The 20,479-nt window shown below is 43.7% G+C and overlaps 1 protein-coding gene across 1 annotated transcript in view; it reads left to right on the forward strand.

Moving 5' to 3' along the window:
- CD109 (CD109 molecule) overlaps positions 1 to 20,479 on the forward strand; it is a 188,010-nt gene that overhangs the window by 59,555 nt on the left and 107,976 nt on the right. Inside the window, exon 10 of the mRNA XM_063442994.1 lies at positions 16,981 to 17,090. Within this exon, the coding sequence (XP_063299064.1) occupies positions 16,981 to 17,090 (110 nt within the window). The remainder of the gene's footprint in view (positions 1 to 16,980; positions 17,091 to 20,479) is intronic.

Here is a 20,479-nt window from a genome sequence, read left to right on the forward strand (position 1 = left end):
CTGGAGATAATTGGGAAGTAATCCAATTATCTCCCAGGACAGAGGCAAAACTCAATTACGCACATGTTGGTAAAAAGACACAAAAATACACAATGTTGCAAATAATGAACAAAACATATACATTCTACCTATCCCCCCACATACATACAGTTAAATCGCCATGGAGCCAAAGTCTTTCCCATAGTCTTTTGTTATACGAATAGGCTCCATGGCATGGCTATCTGGGGTGATGCTGTTCATATGGTTAAACTACCGAGTGAACAGGCATTCAGCTAAATGACCGAATGTAGAAGCAAGGAGGCTGACGGCTCAGCGGTGTTCGCGCAGATAAGTGTCCGTTTCCGGTTCCATAGTTTGGGTGCTGAACACCGCTGGCCGTTCGGGACTTTAAAATGGCAGCCGCCACGTGTTCGGCAAATGAACAAAGGCCACCCAGTATTCGTCAATTAAGCTGCGGTTAACCGCAGCTTCTGGGAGGTCAATTGATGGCACACTCCAGCTCTCAGGTGGTCCAGTCATTCGTGCGTTTGATCGTTACATTGAATTTACCGAACACCCTGTCAGAAAGGCACGCACAAGCCTTTCTGCAGGGGGAAATACCAGGTTTACCATAGGGCCATAGTCCAGAGGCAACAGGCGGGCAACCAGGCTCCTCCAATGCAATGTGGTGAGATTGGTCTCATCACAGGGGTAATTTTAATTCCTGGGCTACCATACGGTCTCAAAGGCAACGTAACCAATCTGGCGAATTTCAATGTGAAAAAACTGAAACGCAAGCCTTATATTTGACTCTGTAACTTTTGAAAACACCATACAACCTGTACATGAGTGGTACTGTTATACTCAGGAGACTTCCCTGAAAACAGACAGAGGGGGGCTCCCTGGGCTGCCAGGGAAGTAGAAAGGACGGCGGGACGTGCTATGCCGTCCTGAAGGGGTTAAGAGATGAGATATATTTGGCAACAAGTGAGCAGTCAGTTCTTGAAAATCACTTCTTGGTAGCAGGGTAAATGGGCAAGTAAAAATATCTGAATGAGTTTGACAAGAGCCTAATAGTGATCTCTTGACAACTGGGTCACAGTATTTCCAAAACAACAAGTCTTGTGGAGTGTTCCTAGTATGCAGTGGTTGGTACCTACCAAAAGTAGTGCAAGGAAAGACAACAGTTGCACCGGTGTCAGGGTCATGGACGTGGAAAACAAAGTGATCACACCAGTCAGAGTGGACATGATGACCCCTGTTGACCTCCGAAAGCACCTTCAATGGGGACGAGGAATGAACGATGTGCATTCCAGCGGATGCATTCAGTTCTGAATTTTTGTAAAACTGTTGCTTTGTAATTTTTCCAAATCCTATACTTTGTATAGAAATTGGATGTAAAAACACTGATTTTAATCCACACAATGAGTTCTGACCATATTTGGCTTCATTAAGTAATAGAATTGCCATTGCAGTCAGCACCGAGTAAGTCCATTGAATAGCTCTTTATAGTAAAAACATTTTTCAGTCACCTGGTATCTCTTGAAACAGATATAACTTGATGCTTGCAGGCTGGGCCTGTGAAGGAATTTAGTGGATTCAAGCCAAGAATTGGTGAACTTTAATTTGTGGAAGCACATACCAGTGCTTTTAAAATAATTAAAATAAATGTCCCATATATTGAGGGGAAATATATAAATGGATGCTTAGAACACAAATACAAATCTGTTTAAGCATGCAAATATTTGGACGGTGTACCCATACGTGCAAGGATGAATATATTTGCCCTATTGGGCTTAAACACTGCTTTATTATAATCATGCTGCAAGCAGCAAAGCAGCTAAGGATGGTCAAAGAACCAAAAGTTTACCTAGCCTGCATATCCATTTATTATGAAAACCAACCTTAGCTCTTTCTCTTGCGTATTGAGTATGAATCAATCTAGCATTCAAAAAAATTTAGAAATGAAGAAAATAAAATCCATATGTGAAAGCCCAATAACCGTCAATATACAAAGTGCGCAAGTTAACTTTGATATTGAATTGGGAAATGTTTCCTTAAAGGACCACTCTAGTGCCAGGAAAACATACTCGTTTTCCTGGCACTAGAGTGCCCTGAGGGTGCCCCCACCCTCAGGGACCCCCTCCCGCCCGGCTCTGGAAAGGGTAAAGGGGTAAAAACTTACCTTTTTCCAGCGGTGGGCGGAGAGCTCTCCTCCTCCGATCCTCCTCTTCTCCTCCCCGTCGGCTGAATGCGCACGCGCGGCAAGAGCTGCGCGCGCATTCAGCCGGTCACATAGGAAAGCATTCATAATGCTTTCCTATGGACGCTTGCGTGCTCTCACTGTGATTTTCACAGTGAGAATCACGCAAGCGCCTCTAGCGGCTGTCAATGAGACAGCCACTAGAGGATTAGGGGGAAGGCGTAACCCATTCACAAACATAGCAGTTTCTCTGAAACTGCTATGTTTATGAAAAAATGGGTTAACCCTTGAAGGACCTGGCACCCAGACCACTTCATTAAGCTGAAGTGGTCTGAGTGCCTAGAGTGGTCCTTTAATTCTTGGATCTGGTAAGCATTTTTTTTTTTTTTTAAATCTTTATTTTATTCGTGCATAGGTTAAACAAGCTGGTTTACATTGCCACAACAGCTGGTGCAAACTGATCTTTAGACATAGTATAACTGATACCGGAGAAACTGACGGAAGCCAAGCACAGAGAGATGGACACAGGTTTCTTCAGGAAGGAAGAGATTCTTTATTGGATCACCGATCGGGACTCAGAGGGACTAATGTCACCAAAATACAGCAAGTTCTGAGCCCCGGACAATAGTGCAGGCTCCTTATATAGGCATATAACTCCTCCCATATTAAGCTCCACCCGCACATTCTCTTGACCAATCAATACAAATAAGAATTAACTTCCTGCTTGACCGCATGGCCTGTCCAGCACAATGGAGGAGGGGAATACTACATCCTGTATTCTTGCACATGCTCCGTACACTACTGATCGTATCTTGCCTCGTGCAACCAATTGATCGATACGTCAACATATGCACGTACACATGCCACGTGGTAATCTCGGCCTACTAAATTTATTTTTACCGAGATTCCACCACATTCCCCCCTTTGATGCCTCTTGATATTTCACAATTACTTGAGGCATCACTTAACCTTAGTTTGCATACACCGCAAGTTACCTTGAACCAGACCAGACTTATCTTATGATGTGAATCTTCAACACTCATCTTCCTGCATTGGTTCTCCCTGATCTAGAGCCTTATATTTATAAATTGCCATTATCTGTGCAGCAGCCTTCCTCTCTGCTATATTTTCTATCAGGCTTTGCACAGACCTAACTACTAAGGGTATAAGACACGGCAGGAGTAGACACAACATTAAAATCAGTAGGACTCCACCTACCACTGCCTTAAGCCCTCCAAACCACTCATACCAGCTACCAAACCAACTGCTTGGATTATACCCTTTCCATACCTGAGTAGGCACATGCGCTAGTTTAACCATATGGCTAGTAAGCTCAGCTATTGCTTGCCCTTCGTCATCTATTTGAAGACAGCAATTGCTCAGGTTAAACTTCCCACATACACCTCCCTCTACTGCCAAAAGGTAATCCAAGGCTTATCTATTTTGGTATACTGCTGTCCTCATCCTGGTATTGTGCTTCGCTAGAAGATTGAGCGCTTGTGATGTCTCGTTAGTAATGATCTCAACCACCGCCTGTAATCGTATAATACGGTTGAGCATATAAATAGGGGTTCTATAACCAAAAGTACCATCCTCTGCCCACGTGGCTGGCCCATAATAATCTATAATACGCTGGGGAGGCCATTCATTATCTTCCCAGGCGCCTATCTCTATGGGTCCCCTTTTCTTCCTATGATTCACATCATACACTTTAACACCTAAAGTCTCACCTGTTTCGATAGGTAACAAGAAGAAGGATGGTTTGAGCATACCCAACACACATGCCCCTTCCCAGTCCTGTGGCAACTCCGAATAGGCTTTCTTACCACAGATCCAGTACAAATTTGCTGGGGCTCTCCAGGTAGATGTGATGGATAGGTCAAACCACACATCCTTTAAATTGGCGTATCTAGCAAACGGGTTAGATGGTTCTGAGACATTTGAAGCCGACCACCAAGTTGTATTCTTCGTATCATCATCATAACCTTTTTGCCCTAGACAAGTTAATTCTCCTACAGAAGTATTATACATCATTCCTTTCCTTGCTATGCAAACATAACCTATGATGGAGGTCTTTAATCTCCACTCAGATTTACCTCTAACACTCATATGATAATCGGCTTGTGTAGATATTAATTGGTCAACTGCCTCAGAACCGGACATTACCTCCTTTGCTTCCCAAGGCCATTGGTCTCCCATGTTAGTACCTCCACACACATAGCAGTTGGTAACATTAAGACTACCGGCAATACTTTCGGCTAAATCAATAAACAGGTTTTTAGCATTATGGGGGATCTTATTATCTATACTCATCTCTTCATAAAAGGAATGGTATACTTGATGAGTCTGGGAGGATACCGTATCAGTCTCTATCCCTATAAACAATACTGTCCCAGGATCTAAACCCGTCCCATATATTTGAAACCCAAATAAATTACCATATTTATCTAAGAACTTGTCGGGGTTATTTATAAGTATATGGACTGGATTGCATTCCATAGACTTACAATATGGGCTGGTAGGCAACTTAGTCACAATCATGTCCTTGTCTACTGTCTGTCCCCAAGTTGCCCACCCCACACAAGACCAATATGGGCAAAAGTTATAATCTCTATTTGGGCATCTAGGACTCACATATTTATTTTTACTACTGGGACAAATATATTTATCGTTAGACCCATACGTCCTCTCCCATCTAAGATCCCCACATACATTCCACGGCTTTCTACCACTTGATATCGCCTTACACGCATCAAATAGCAGAACACCCGAAGAATGTACGGATTCTATTACCGTCTTATTAATTAGGGTCCCCTGAGGATCTCCATTCCTGAGAGTCAACCAAATTGTACGAGGTTGATACTCTGGACTGAAGCACTTAGGTTCTCCTACTCCTAAATGGCACACACTATATTCTATATTTAGGTATCTACATCTTGATACATCTCCTTTACACTCGTATTGTGAATGCCAAATTAGGGTTTGGGAAATATGGTTACCTGTTCTTGTAGTCTTAATGCATACCTCACAGCTAGGAGGGTCGGTACCTCTACCTTCCTGAATATAAAAATACACATAAATAAACATTATTAAGAACACATCTTTCGTCGTCATCCTCAGTCTTCGTCCGTGCGAAGGCACCTCAGCTTCCAGGATGTAAGGGCTGCAGGGAATGGAGTTCTGCTCGTCTTCACAGGAGTCCCTTCGAGACTTTTCCTGGCTTATATACTATACGTCGGTGAGCGGACAGGCTTTATTATGGCCCTCTCACTCACTTACCAAATCTCTGAAACAATAAAATTTGTAATCCACAAGGTTCCTCGTCACTCCGACTGAGTTGTGCGCTTTAACCGGATCTTGCAGGGATTCTCTGGATCTGCTGTAACTTGCCAAGAATCGACTGCTGCTGGTTTAACCCTGGAGTGATGTATCCACGGATTCACTTCGGCTACTTTTATCGCTGTAGGGGTAGACAAAAGAACAACATAAGGACCTCTCCACTTGGGCCCTAACGGTACATTATTCCACTCTTTAATCCACACTTGGTCTCCTGGGTGGTAACTATGAACTGGGGGATAAATATTCACAGGTAATCTATCTTGTACCCATTTCTGTACCTCCTCCATAGTCTTACCCAACTCTACAACCTGCTGTCGGGTAATTCCTTCTCCCAACTGACTCAAATCCCCCCTTAAGTTACCAAGTACGGGAGGTGGTCGCCCATACATGATTTCAAAAGGAGAGAGGCCCATCCTTCTGGTAGGTGTACTGCGGATTCGCAAAAGAGCTATGGGTAAGAGAACGTTCCACTTAAGTTGGGTTTCCTGACACATTTTAGCCAACTGATTTTTAATAGTTCTATTCATTCTCTCTACCTTACCAGAACTCTGGGGTCTATATGCCGTATGAAGCCTCCACTTTATACCAAGCATATGAGTCAGTTGTTGTAGGCACTGATGAACAAAAGCTGGACCATTGTACGATCCTATAGAGCAGGGTAGTCCATATCGGGGTATTATTTCTCGTAACAGGAATCTCACAACTTCTCCTGCTTTCTCTGTACGAGTAGGACATGCTTCTACCCAGCCTGAATAGGTACACACAATTACCAGCAGGTAACGATGTCCACCCGATTTAGGCATCACTGTATAGTCAATTTGTAAATCGGACATGGGGAGTCCCCCCATAAACTGGACTCCTGGTGGCTTTACTGGTCCTTGCCTTGCATTATTTTTAGCACACGTTACACATCTTCGTACAATGGCCTGAGTCAAGTTGGACAATCTTGGTATGTAGAAATGTTTTCTGAGAGATTCTTCTGTGCTGTCTCTCCCAGAATGTGTCCCGTTGTGATAGTTTTGGACAATTTCTACCGCTAGTGATGCTGGAATGACTATTCTTCCGTCTTCTAACTGATACCATTTGTTCTCCAAATACTTTCCAGGTTCAGTCTTTAACCACTCCTCTTCTTGAGCTGTATAAACTGGAGTCCATTGAGACAGTGGAGTTGGTATAAGAGCAGCTATATGCCCCACATACTCCTGTCTTCCCGATTCAGCGGCACGCTTAGCTGCACTATCTGCCATCCGATTTCCTTTGGTTACATCACCATCTCCTCTCAGATGCGCTCGACAATGAATAATGCCGACTTCTTTCGGCTCCCACACTGCTTCCAATAGTTGTAGGATTTCAGCTGCGTACTTGATTTCTTTGCCTTCTGAATTCAATAGTCCTCTTTCTTTATACAAAGCTCCGTGGGCATGAGTGGTTAAAAACGCATACTTGGAGTCCGTGTAGATGTTCACTCTTAAACCTTCAGCCAATTGTAACGCTCGTGTTAGTGCTATCAATTCTGCCTTTTGTGCTGATGTTCCTTTTGCCAGTGGCCGAGCTTCTATCACCTTGTCTATCGTTGTTACTGCATATCCTGCATAGCGGATCCCTTCTTTCACATAACTACTGCCGTCGGTGTAATATTGAACATCGGGGTTCTGGATGGGAAAATCACGAAGATCTGGTCTACTTGAAAATACTTCATCCATTACTTCCAAACAATCATGTTGACTTTCAGTAGGTTGTGGCAAAAGGGTAGCTGGATTTAAGGTGTTTACAGTCTCTAAATGCACTCTTGGGTTTTCACACAACATTGCTTGCTACTTGGTCATACGGCTATTACTAAACCAATGATTTCCTTTGTAATCCAACAACGTCTGTACTGCATGTGGGACTCGTACATAAAGTTCTTGACCTAGAGTGAGTTTATCGGCTTCAGCTACTAGCAGGGCGGCTGCAGCTACGGCTCTTAGACAAGGTGGAAGTCCGCTGGACACTGCATCCAGTTGCTTAGACATATAGGCAACAGGTCTTTGCCATGATCCCAAGTACTGTGTCAATACTCCCACAGCCATTCTTCTTTGCTCATGTACATACAGGTAGAATGGTCGTGTGTGATCAGGTAGACCTAATGCTGGGGCACTCATCAAAGCCTTCTTCACATCTTCAAATGCCGTTTGCTGTTCTTGAGTCCATAAGAAGGGGTCGTGCTCTGTACCTTTGATAGCTGCATACAGAGGTTTTGCCAGTATCGCGTAGCTGGGAATCCATATCCTACAGAAGCCTGCTGCCCCCAAGAATTCTCGCACTTGTCTTCTATTCTTGGGTATCGGTATTTGGCACACAGCTTCTTTTCTCTCTGGCCCCATAATTCTTTGACCTTCAGAGATATGGAATCCCAGATATTTGACAGTTGGCAAACACAACTGAGCCTTCTTTCTAGACACCTTGTATCCTGCCTTCCAGAGAATGTGTAGTAGATCGTGCGTTGCTTGCTGACATATTTCCTTTGTAACTGCTGCTATCAACAAGTCATCTACATATTGTAACAATACACACTCTCCTGGGATGGACTCGAAATCCAATAAATCTTGACTTAGAGCTGAACCAAATAGGGTAGGTGAATTTTTAAACCCTTGGGGCAGTCTTGTCCAGGTCATTTGGCGTTTTGAGCCCGTTACAGCATTTTCCCATTGGAAAGCGAAGATACATTGACTTTCTGCGGCAATTCGGAGGCAAAAGAAGGCATCTTTGAGGTCTAAGACTGTAAAATAAGTAGCCCCGCCCGGAATTAAAGCAAGCAGGTTATATGGATTGGGTACAACTGGATGTATACTAACAACCGCATCATTGACTGCTCTCAAGTCCTGCACAGGTCGATACTCATCTGTACCGGGCTTTTGAACAGGCAGCAATGGGGTGTTCCAGAGGGAAGTACAGAATTTTAGGATACCATACCGTATGAACTTATCCAGATAAGATTGGATGTTCTTCTTAGCCTTCTGCGGGATGTGATATTGTCTTAGGCTTACTGGATAAACCCCAAGTTTTAGTTCGATTTTAATAGGTGGAATATTGCGGGCCAGTCCTGGTGAGTTGTTCTCTGCCCAAACTCCTGGTATGTTGAATAAGGATTCATCACTCCTAGGGTTTTGGTTAGTCAACGCTGTATAAAGTCGCCACTCTTCTTCCTTTGGTACGGATAATGTCATAATACCTGAAGGTCCATTAAACTTTAAGGATGTTGTTCCATTTGGTAGGAACGTAATCTGCGCTTGTAACTTAGATAGCATATCACGTCCCAGCAATTGGACTGGACATTCAGGCATATAAAGGAATTGATGTTTTACTACGTGGCCTCCCAATGTACAGAGTCGACTTTTAAGAACCGGTTTTGCTGCACTTCTTCCAGTTGCTCCTATTACAGTAATAGTTCTTCCAGATGGAGGAGCAACTAGGTCAGTCACCACCGAATGTTCAGCACCAGTGTCGATCATGAACGCACTCCTTTTTCCCCCTATTGATACATCGACCATAGGCTCCGCTCGACCAAGGGGGATGGAGCCCGGTCGGTATCAATAGTCCTCCATGACCGTGTCAGCCAATCCTACAAAGTCCCTACCTTCTCTATCGCGGGACCTTTGCGCTGCTGGATAGTACCTATCTTCCCTTACACTTCCTCTGTTCCCATTACTCCCTCTATTACCATTGCTCCCTCCGGGGCCTCCTCTACCTCTCGCTCTGCCTCTAAAGTTTCCATAACCTGTCCTAGGTCTGTCTCTCTCATACTGTTCTCTTCGCAGACACTCATTTCTCCAATGCCCTTCTTCTCTACAGTATGCGCACTGATTTCTACTCAGAGGTTCCTTATTCCACTTACTATCGCCTCTATCTGGGCCCCGTCTATCTACGCCTGCGATCGCTACCGCTAGCATATCTGCCTTTCTACGCATCTTGCGCTCTTCCTCTTTCTTAGTCTCTGTGTCCCTGTTCATGTACACTTTATTCGCTACCTCCATTAGTTGGGTGATAGACATACCTGCAAACCCTTCTAACTTCTGTAGCTTGCGCTTAATATCTCCGTAAGCTTGGCTGACAAAGGCGGAGTTCACCATTCGGGAATTATCTGCGTCTTCCGGATTAAAGGGGGTATACAAGCGGTATGCCTCCAATAATCGGTCATAAAAGACACTGGGCGCTTCATCACTTTTCTGAATCACCTCAACTGTCTTCGACATGTTAATAGCTTTCTTTCCTCCGGCTTTCATGCCAGCAATTATAGCGTCTCTATAGGCTCTGAGTTGAACCATATCTGCGCCATTTACATTCCAGTCGGGATCGGTGTTAGGATAATGTGTTGCGGCCCATGCTGCTGGATTGGCTTGATTCAAAGCACGGGCTCTATCCTCTTGCGCTTTAATGGCCGCTTGATTAATCCTTGTCCTTTCCTCATTATTAAACAAAGTCATTAATAACTGCTGGCAATCAGCCCATGTCGGGTTATGTGTCTGAACTATCGAGGTGAACAGATCGGTCATAGCTTGTGGTTTCTCAGTGTACGAGGAATTGTGGGTCTTCCAATTCAAGAGATCGGTAGTCGTGAACGGGACATATACGAAGACTGGGTCAGCATGTGCCATTTGACCTGCGGCATCGATATAGGCTGACCCGGGATTCAGACGAAGAGGCATCTGATAATGTTTTAATTGTTGGGTACCGGTCAGTTGTCGGGTTAGTATGGGGCTACGTGGAGGGGCGTCAGTTATGGGTTCCGGTCGGGGGGTAATAAAGCATGAGGATGTGGGAGCTTGGTTTTGGGAAAAGTTAGTAAATAGAACACTTCGAGCCGAGCTAGAAGAAGCTTGACCAGAAGTCTGAAGTGGCGCCAAATCAGGATATTCAGATCTAATGGGGGTTGGTTCTGGTTCCGGAAGGGGAGATTTAGTACGAGAGGGGGTGGATTCTGTACTGGAGGAGGAAGCGGAAGTGGATGGGGGCAATGGGGGAAGGGGTGCAGGACTTCCTGCATTCGCGTCACTTCCTCTTAAAGGAAAGTAAGGGGGCGGCAAAGGGATCTCGGACTCAGGGGGCGTGTCCAAAATGGGCCTAACACCAGTCCTAGTGGACAAACAAGTCCTAGCCACCATGAGGCGACATTGCTCCTCGTGGCATGTCTGAATCCATTTTGGCGAGTCATTTACGGCCTGTCTCCAACAATCAATATAAGGAAACTGCCCGTAAAGTTCAGGCCTACCTGATACAGCCACGTGTACGCGCTGTACCAGAGTTGGATCCAAACTGCCACGTGGCGGCCATGCCGCAACCAAAGTAGGCCACTCCCTAGTACACAAAGTGACCAAACGTACAGGAGACATTTTAACCCCAAAATCACATGTTTTGAATCCCTTTTTAAAATTCTTCACCATACAACCTAAGGGATCCGGAATCGTTGACTCCGACGCGCCCATACTTATCAATGGAACGTCGTTGACAACGAATACTATGCACGCGTACTATTCAACAGTCACACCCGTTTCCTCTGGCAACAGCACCACGTGGTACGGTTACCAAGTGAAACGTACACAATAACACAATAAACACTCAGGGAATTCCCGTACACGCACAGCTGTTACACCAGTCACTAGATAATCAATATTATGCCCTTTGGCGAAACTATACAGTCACCCACGCTATAATTCTCTATATATGAATTATCTGTCTATAACACACCCCAGTAACATCGTCTTTTACAAATAGCGGTTACAGTACGGTTAGCATAGGTCAAAGCACAATTTAAGGTCACAATACAATTATTTGTGGTTATGGTGTTAAACATGCAATAGACGACAATGATTAGTACTTATATACAGTGTCAGTAAATATACAGGGTTATGGTACCGTGCACTATGATACAGCAACACACTATTAACACTCTCGCTAGACGGCTGAGCTCGCGCTATCTAACAAGATATACACTTTACTAAACAATCTTTAACACATTTACAATCCCAACTAAACTATTGGCCAGTACCTTGAACTATGTACTTGACTACCTAAAACTATGTACACCCGTTTTGGTTAGCCACACTGCCCAAGCACCACATATAGCGAGCTAGAGGACCGAATTTACACAGACGCCTCTTAGTCGATTACTATCAAAAATCTAGTGGGTTCCAAATTTACACGCCTTCCCACTTAGCCAAGATAGGTTGAGAGCTAGCGAACCGAATTTACACAGACGCCGCTTAGTCTCCCGGTCCCTCCGACCTAGCGAACAAAATATACACCCTAGAACGCTAGTCTAGACAAGACACCGGTGTCCATCTAGGGCTATTTACACCAGAACCCCGCCTGACTAACCAAATCAAACGGTCTGACTAAAGAGGGTTCGATTGAGCGGTGCGCCTTCGCTCCTTCCCTCCGACAGAGGGGGCAGATTCCATACACAATTCAAACCCCTTATGGGCCTACCGCACAATCGGTATACCCCTAGTGGGTCTGCCGTCTAAAACAGCAGTTGTCTTACCTCCTCGTTCCTGAACCTGAGTTCACACTCATCGACGGGGACACCCCAGCACTTCTTACGTAGAGGCCGATGATCTCCTGGACAACAGACCAGTGGCGCAGAGACGAAGGGAGGTCCACGCAGAAGTTCAGGGGTGCAGCCGTAGAGAACGTGGGCAAAGATAGACCGTCTCACGCCTCTGCCTCTCAGCTACCGTTGAACGATGAGCTTCCCGGCCAATGCACCAAATGATACCGGAGAAACTGACGGAAGCCAAGCACAGAGAGATGGACACAGGTTTCTTCAGGAAGGAAGAGATTCTTTATTGGATCACCGATCGGGACTCAGAGGGACTAATGTCACCAAAATACAGCAAGTTCTGAGCCCCAGACAATAGTGCAGGCTCCTTATATAGGCATATAACTCCTCCCATATTAAGCTCCACCCGCACATTCTCTTGACCAATCAATACAAATAAGAATTAACTTAAATGCAAGCTATTGTGACACCAGATATGAGTGGTGGCACTGGGCAAGTGGGCACAGTATACGCTGTGAGCCTGACACACACACTGGCAGACAACTAACTGCTATTCAATCTATTACAGTCAAAATTGTATTTTTTTTTTTAAATGTACACTACTGTTACACCAGATATGAGTTGCACTGGTGTGACACTGTGCCCTGGCAGGCCCTGAAACGCACACGCGTGAAGGAAACTGACTGCTATTATATTACAGTCAAAAAAGTTTTGTTTTTTTTAAATGCAAGCTATTGGGACACCAGTGAGTGAGTGGTGGCACTGGGCAGGCCCTGAAACGCACACTCGTGAAGGAAACTGACTGCTATTATATTACAGTCCCAAAAGTTGTTTTTTTGTTAAATGCAAGCTATTGTGACACCAGATATGAGTGGTGGCACTGGGCAAGTGGGCACAGTATACGCTGTGAGCCTGACACACACACTGGCAGACAACTAACTGCTATTCAATCTATTACAGTCAAAATTGTATTTTTTTTTTTTTTAAATGTACACTACTGTTACACCAGATATGAGTTGCACTGGTGTGACACTGTGCCCTGGCAGGCCCTGAAACGCACACGCGTGAAGGAAACTGACTGCTATTATATTACAGTCAAAAACATTTTTTTTTTAAATGCAAGCTATTGTGACACCAGTGAGTGAGTGGTGGCACTGGGCAGGCCCTGAAACGCACACTAGTGAAGGAAACTGACTGCTATTATATTACAGTCAAAAAAGTTTTGTTTTTTTTTAAATGCTAGCTATTGTGACACCAGTGCGTGAGTGTTGCCACTGGGCAGGCCCTGAAACGCACACGCGTGAAGGAAACTGACTGCTATTATATTACAGTCAAAAAAGTTTTGTTTTTTTTTAAATGCAAGCTATTGGGACACCAGTGAGTGAGTGGTGGCACTGGGCAGGCCCTGAAACGCACACTCGTGAAGGAAACTGACTGCTATTATATTACAGTCCCAAAAGTTTTTTTTTTGTTAAATGCAAGCTATGGTGACACCAGATATGAGTGGTGGCACTGGGCAAGTGGGCACAGTATACGCTGTGAGCCTGACACACACACTGGCAGACAACTAACTGCTATTCAATCTATTACAGTCAAAATTGTATTTTTTTTTTTTTTAAATGTACACTACTGTTACACCAGATATGAGTTGCACTGGTGTGACACTGTGCCCTGGCAGGCCCTGAAACGCACATGCGTGAAGGAAACTGACTGCTATTATATTACAGTCAAAAACATTTTTTTTTTAAAAATGCAAGCTATTGTGACACCAGTGAGTGAGTGGTGGCACTGGGCAGGCCCTGAAACGCACACTAGTGAAGGAAACTGACTGCTATTATATTACAGTCAAAAAAGTTTTGTTTTTTTAAATGCAAGCTATTGTGACACCAGTGAGTGAGTGGTGGCACTGGGCAGGCACTGAAACGCACACTAGTGAAGGAAACTGACTGCTATTATATTACAGTCAAAAAAGTTTTGTTTTTTTAAATGCAAGCTATTGTAACACCAGTGAGTGAGTGGTGGCACTGGACAGGCCCTGAAACGCACACTCGTGAAGGAAACTGACTGCTATTATATTACAGTCAAAAAAGTTTTGTTTTTTTTAAATGCAAGCTATTGGGACACCAGTGAGTGAGTGGTGGCACTGGGCAGGCCCTGAAACGTACACTCGTGAAGGAAACTGACTGCTATTATATTACAGTCCCAAAAGTTTTTTTTTGTTAAATGCAAGCTATTGTGACACCAGATATGAGTGGTGGCACTGGGCAAGTGGGCACAGTATACGCTGTGAGCCTGACACACACACTGGCAGACAACTAACTGCTATTCAATCTATTACAGTCAAAATTGTATTTTTTTTTTAAATGTACACTACTGTTACACCAGATAGGAGTTGCACTGGTGTGACACTGTGCCCTGGCAGGCCCTGAAACGCACACGCGTGAAGGAAACTGACTGCTATTATATTACAGTCAAAAACATTTTTTTTTAAATGCAAGCTATTGTGACACCAGTGAGTGAGTGGTGGCACTGGGCAGGCCCTGAAACGCACACTAGTGAAGGAAACTGACTGCTATTATATTACAGTCAAAAAAGTTTTTTTTTTTTTTAAATGCTAGCTATTGTGACACCAGTGAGTGAGTGTTGCCACTGGGCAGGCCCTGAAACGCACACGCGTGAAGGAAACTGACTGCTATTATATTACAGTCCCAAAAGTTTTTTTTTTGTTAAATGCAAGCTATGGTGACACCAGATATGAGTGGTGGCACTGGGCAAGTGGGCACAGTATACGCTGTGAGCCTGACACACACACTGGCAGACAACTAACTGCTATTCAATCTATTACAGTCAAAATTGTATTTTTTTTTTTAAATGTACACTACTGTTACACCAGATATGAGTTGCACTGGTGTGACACTGTGCCCTGGCAGGCCCTGAAACGCACATGCGTGAAGGAAACTGACTGCTATTATATTACAGTCAAAAACATTTTTTTTAAAAAAAAAATGCAAGCTATTGTGACACCAGTGAGTGAGTGGTGGCACTGGGCAGGCACTGAAACGCACACTAGTGAAGGAAACTGACTGCTATTATATTACAGTCAAAAAAGTTTTGTTTTTTTAAATGCAAGCTATTGTAACACCAGTGAGTGAGTGGTGGCACTGGGCAGGCCCTGAAACGCACACTCGTGAAGGAAACTGACTGCTATTATATTACAGTCCCAAAAGTTTTTTTTTTTGTTAAATGCAAGCTATTGTGACACCAGATATGAGTGGTGGCACTGGGGAAGTGGGCACAGTATACGCTGTGAGCCTGACACACACACTGGCAGACAACTAACTGCTATTCAATCTATTACAGTCAAAATTGTATTTTTTTTTTAAATGTACACTACTGTTACACCAGATATGAGTTGCACTGGTGTGACACTGTGCCCTGGCAGGCCCTGAAACGCACACGCATGAAGGAAACTGACTGCTATTATATTACAGTCAAAAAAGTTTTGTTTTTTTAAATGCAAGCTATTGTGACACCAGTGAGTGAGTGGTGGCACTGGGCAGGCACTGAAACACACACTAGTGAAGGAAACTGACTGCTATTATATTACAGTCAAAAAAGTTTTGTTTTTTTAAATGCAAGCTTTTGTGACACCAGTGAGTGAGTGGTGGCACTGGGCAGGCACTGAAACGCACACTAGTGAAGGAAACTGACTGCTATTATATTACAGTCAAAAAATTTAGTTTTTTTTAAATGCAAACTATTGTGACACCAGTGAGTGAGTGGTGGCACTGGGCAAGTGGGCACAGTATATGCTGTGAGTCTGACATACAGGCTGGCAGGCTGGCAGGCAACTGCAATTACATTACACAGAAAAAAAAAAAAAAAGCAGACTGATGTTTTAGCCCTAAAAAGGGCTTTTTGGGGTGCTGTCCTTATAGCCGAGATCAGGTGAGTCCTTCAGGACTGTAGTGGACACTGACTACACTAGCCTAGCTATCAATTTCCCTATCAAATCAGCAGCAGCTACACTGTCCTTCTTCTCACTAAGAATGCAGCTTCACAATGAATGTAAAATGGATGCTGTCCAGGAGGTGGGAAGGTCTGGGAGGGAGGGTCTGCTGCTGATTGACTGGAATGTGTCTGCTGACTGTGAGGTACAGGGTCAAAGTTTACTCAATGATGACGAATAGGGGGCGGACCGAACAGCGCATATGTTCGCCGTCCGTGGCGAACGCGAACAAGCGATGTTCGCCAGGAACTATTCGCCAGCGAACAGTTCGGGACATCACTATAGGTAATATATTTCCACTCCATCTAAACATGACATCCTAATGAAACTAAAGGAGTTCCTCATTCCATTTAGCAGATAAGTTGAAGGTCACTATAGGAACCAAAGCAAATTTAGCATAATGAAGCAGTTTTGGTGCATAGATCATGCCCCTGCAGTCTCACTGCTCAATTATCTGCCATTCAGGAGTTAAATCACTTTGTTTAAACAGCCCTAGTCATACCTGTGATTAGGGCTGTATATTGTAGATTGTGTGTGTCACAGCCAAGGGAGGTGTCGCTAGGGCTTCGTGGACAGAAAAAAAGGATTTAAGTCCAAAATGACAGAAAAGTAAGCAGTGAGACTGAAGGGTAATGATATATGCACCATTACCTCTTCATTAAGCTAAAGTTATTTTGGTGCCTATGGTGTCCCTTAAATTAAACTTATATTAACTGTCATGTACCAAATTACTTACATCTCCAGAGATTTAATTCTCATTAAAATGCTTCCAGAAAGTTACTAAGATTATTATCTTTTTGTTTTGCATACTTTTGTTTAAACAGATACACAATTTTCTGTTGTTAAGTAGGTTTATATCTTAAGTAATACACACAAGTAATTATCTAAATACTGTGTCTTCTCTCTTTAAAGGCATCACGCTTAATGAAACCTCAAGTGTATATCTACTCGACAGAGAGTACTACAGTGAATTTTATGACCATACCACAGTATTAAAACCAACACTTAATTTCACAACTTATGTAAGTATGCGTTAATGCTTTATGATATGAATTAGAAAAGCATAATCATATCATATGATTTCACTTTAGTTGGTGTGTTTATTAAAAGCTGGAAAGGCACTGTGTCTATTTTTTATGTAAAATAAACAAAAGGAAATAAAAAAAGTAAAAGTAAAGTAAAACATTAAATTTAAGGGAACACTGTCATGTTCCCTGTTATTCTTTCCCGGTACACTGTCATTTAAATGATCCTTGCTTAAGATCTGAACAGGGACCCACTGAAGGGCAGGCTATTTGAGATGTTGTCCATTCTTAGTACTCTCTTGCACCTTGTTTTTTTGATCTCCTCAAGTTAAAAGGGTAATCCAGACGTGGACCCCTTGCTCACGGGGCCTAGAGGGATATCAGCTATGTGACGAAGTGCCCTTCGCAACTCGGTCCTGGAGAGGCCAGCTTGCCAGCCTCCTGCCCTGTGACTATGGCCCGGGGTATATGGACCTTTAAAAACATTAATGGGGCTTATGGACTTTCATTGGACTGGTGCTGGCCCTTTAAGCACATTTTTGGGACATAGGAAGAATTGGAACAATGCCCCTTTAAAATGGTGTCCCCAGACTCCCCAGACCTTCAAAATAACTTCTACATGTCTTTTTCCCATATGGTTCGGTAATTGGGGCTTACCGAACCATTTATTACACAGGCGGACCACACAGGAGTGGAAGTGTGCGGCTAATTTACCTCCCAGGCTGGAAGTCTGCTGTAGGTAAATTGCCGAGCACTGGGTGGCCGCCGTTCGTACAAACGAACACGTGGCGGTGGCCATCTTTGTTAGTCGACCGTGGTCAGCGGTTTGTGCAGCCAAATCCATGGAGCTGAAATCGACTACACATTTGCACGAACACCGCTGACCCTTATCTTCTCCTCCATTCAGTTTTCAGCCGTAGTGTCTAAGTCCCGTCTAAGTCCCATTTGGCGATTTGAACACACAGTGAGACTAAGCTATTTGCACGAACGGTGCCCTGTTCGTGCATGCGAATAGGACTTAGTCATTTTTCTGAGTGAAATTGACCGACTGCACAGCCCAAATCTATGGAACTGTTTTGGGCAGGAAAATGTGCTTGCGGTCGGTCACAAAGGACCTCTCACTAACTTTTTAACCCCTGGAGGGAATTGCCTGAAATTTGGATATGTTTATATCTGAAGTATGAGAAGTAAGAATATGTGATTTTTATTGGATGTATAGTTTTAAAGTTATAGTAAATGGGTAAAAATTACATTTTTCCTGCCTGTGATAATTACGTTAACCCATTGTGTACAGTAATTATAGACTGTAAGCTCGTTTGAGCAGGGTCTTCAACTTATTGTTCCTGTAAGTTTTCTTGTAATTGTCCTATTTATAGCTACATCCCCCTTCTCATAATATTGTAAAGTGCTACGGAATCTGTTGGCACTATATAAATGGCAATAATAATAATAATAATTATATCACAGGCAGAGGGGAGGATTTTGTGGGAATGAATGGGAGTGTTTTACTGTATATTACGTGTTTTATTGGTTGTTTTGCAAAACCCTGTGGGTGGGACTATGTGTGTAAAACCTGCATAAAAGAAAGCCCTTTGGTGCTCATTAAAAGAGATCTTCTTGACCCTCAACACGTAGCCTTGTCTCGTGATTGGAGGGGACAGATATACTAACACTGGGGATTGCTATGCTCTGCATACTCCCTTGAGCTTTAATCACTTAGCTCCTTTTAAGAGATGTTCCTGATACGCTCTCCTGGAGGAGAGGTCTTTCCCCACACGGTCCTGGAGGACAGAAGCTGATCCAGGGTGGAAGTAAGACGGCGAGACTCCAGTTAAGCTACGGCGGTTGTGGAGTCTGCGGTGGTTGTGGTGTCCGGTGCGGTGCTTGTGGTCCTCGGCACAAGCTAGGAAGCGTCCATCAATGGAAGGTACTCGGTCGGAGTACGGGGTGTTCCATTACAAGCTATACCTCACTGACAAGGTCTAACAAGGCTAAAATGGTCATTTGGATGTGCTGTCCCTCTCGTGCAGAGATACACGGTCTGCAATTCGAATCTGGACTGCCATTTTGGGTGGGATCAGACTGATATGCAAATAGACCTGTATTTTTGTTGTAATGGCACAAGATGAGCTAAAACCAGCTTGAGATATGAACAGGCACCCAGCGAAGAGCAGGCTATTTGAGCTGTTGTCTGTTCTCAGTACTCTCTTGAACCTTGTTTTTTTTGCTTTCCTTGGACAATAGCACATAATCAAATATATAATTGTCCTGATTGCATACCTCTCATGTGTCTCTATTTAACCCCTTAAGGACACATGACATGTGTGACATGTCATGATTCCCTTTCATTCCAGAAATTTGGTCCTTAAGGGTTTAGATGGACAGGCCATATTTTGGTCACAAGTCCCTCTGTCCCTTTTATCTGTCTTAATGTTTTTCTATTCTAGTAGCTCTGTTTTGTTGTTGTGTCTGAGCTCAATAGCAATAATACTCAGTAATGTGTCTTCACACTACAATAATGTGTTTAGAAATCAGTCTGTGTATATAAGATACATTGTTCTTTTTCTAAATTACGTTTTAGTTGCATAATTTTTTTTATATATTCTTTATTTTGGATTTTCAATAGTAGTTGGAGTAGGGTACAGAAAGTAAAATTGGGGAATAAGGTTAGGTTCACAGAATTCATGGTTTGTAACAGCATTTCCCTAAGCAGTTATAGAGAAGATGTGATTATACAACAATTTACTTATCATTGCTGGTGTAGTCGTTGCCGTCTTTCTTTGATTCTGTTTCTGTTAGGGGGGGTAGTTCTAAAACGTCACTTAGGAGGGGAGAAACTGTGTTTTACAAAACATCGGTTTATGTTAACAGTAACAATAACACGGTTGTTTTTAGTTCAAAAGTTGTTCGTCTTTGTGTTCTTTATGTGTCTTTTTCTCTTGGTGGTCGGTTGGTGTGTGCTTGTGAGGTTCTCTTCGGGGGGATGTTGGGGTACCAAAGGGGGTGGGAGCTGGAAGTGATGGGGTGGGGGGGAAGGAAGGTTTGGTAGGAGTGCTGGTTCTGTTGCCTAGTTTGTAAGCCTGATGTCCTGTGGATACCAATGGCATGGTATGGATGTTGCTAGTGATTGTCTTTTGCCCTTCTTACACTCTGTGTGTGTTTGTTTTTAGGCCGTCTCCTAGAATAGGGCATGTTGGTTCGGGCTACTTTGGGTTTTTCGTGGTCATTGTGTTGAGGGTGGGTGTCTGCCATTTACGTTTGTGATCTGATTTTGGTGGATTTACAGCGGCCTCTGCAGGGGGGGGGGGTATGTGTGGTGGGGTCTGTAGGGGTTAGTGTAAGTGTGCTTGTCAGATGTGGCTGAGGTGAGCGATTGGGGCGTTTTG

The sequence above is a fragment of the Pelobates fuscus genome, chromosome 2, assembly GCF_036172605.1.
Source record: "Pelobates fuscus isolate aPelFus1 chromosome 2, aPelFus1.pri, whole genome shotgun sequence".
Lineage (NCBI taxonomy): Eukaryota > Metazoa > Chordata > Amphibia > Anura > Pelobatidae > Pelobates > Pelobates fuscus.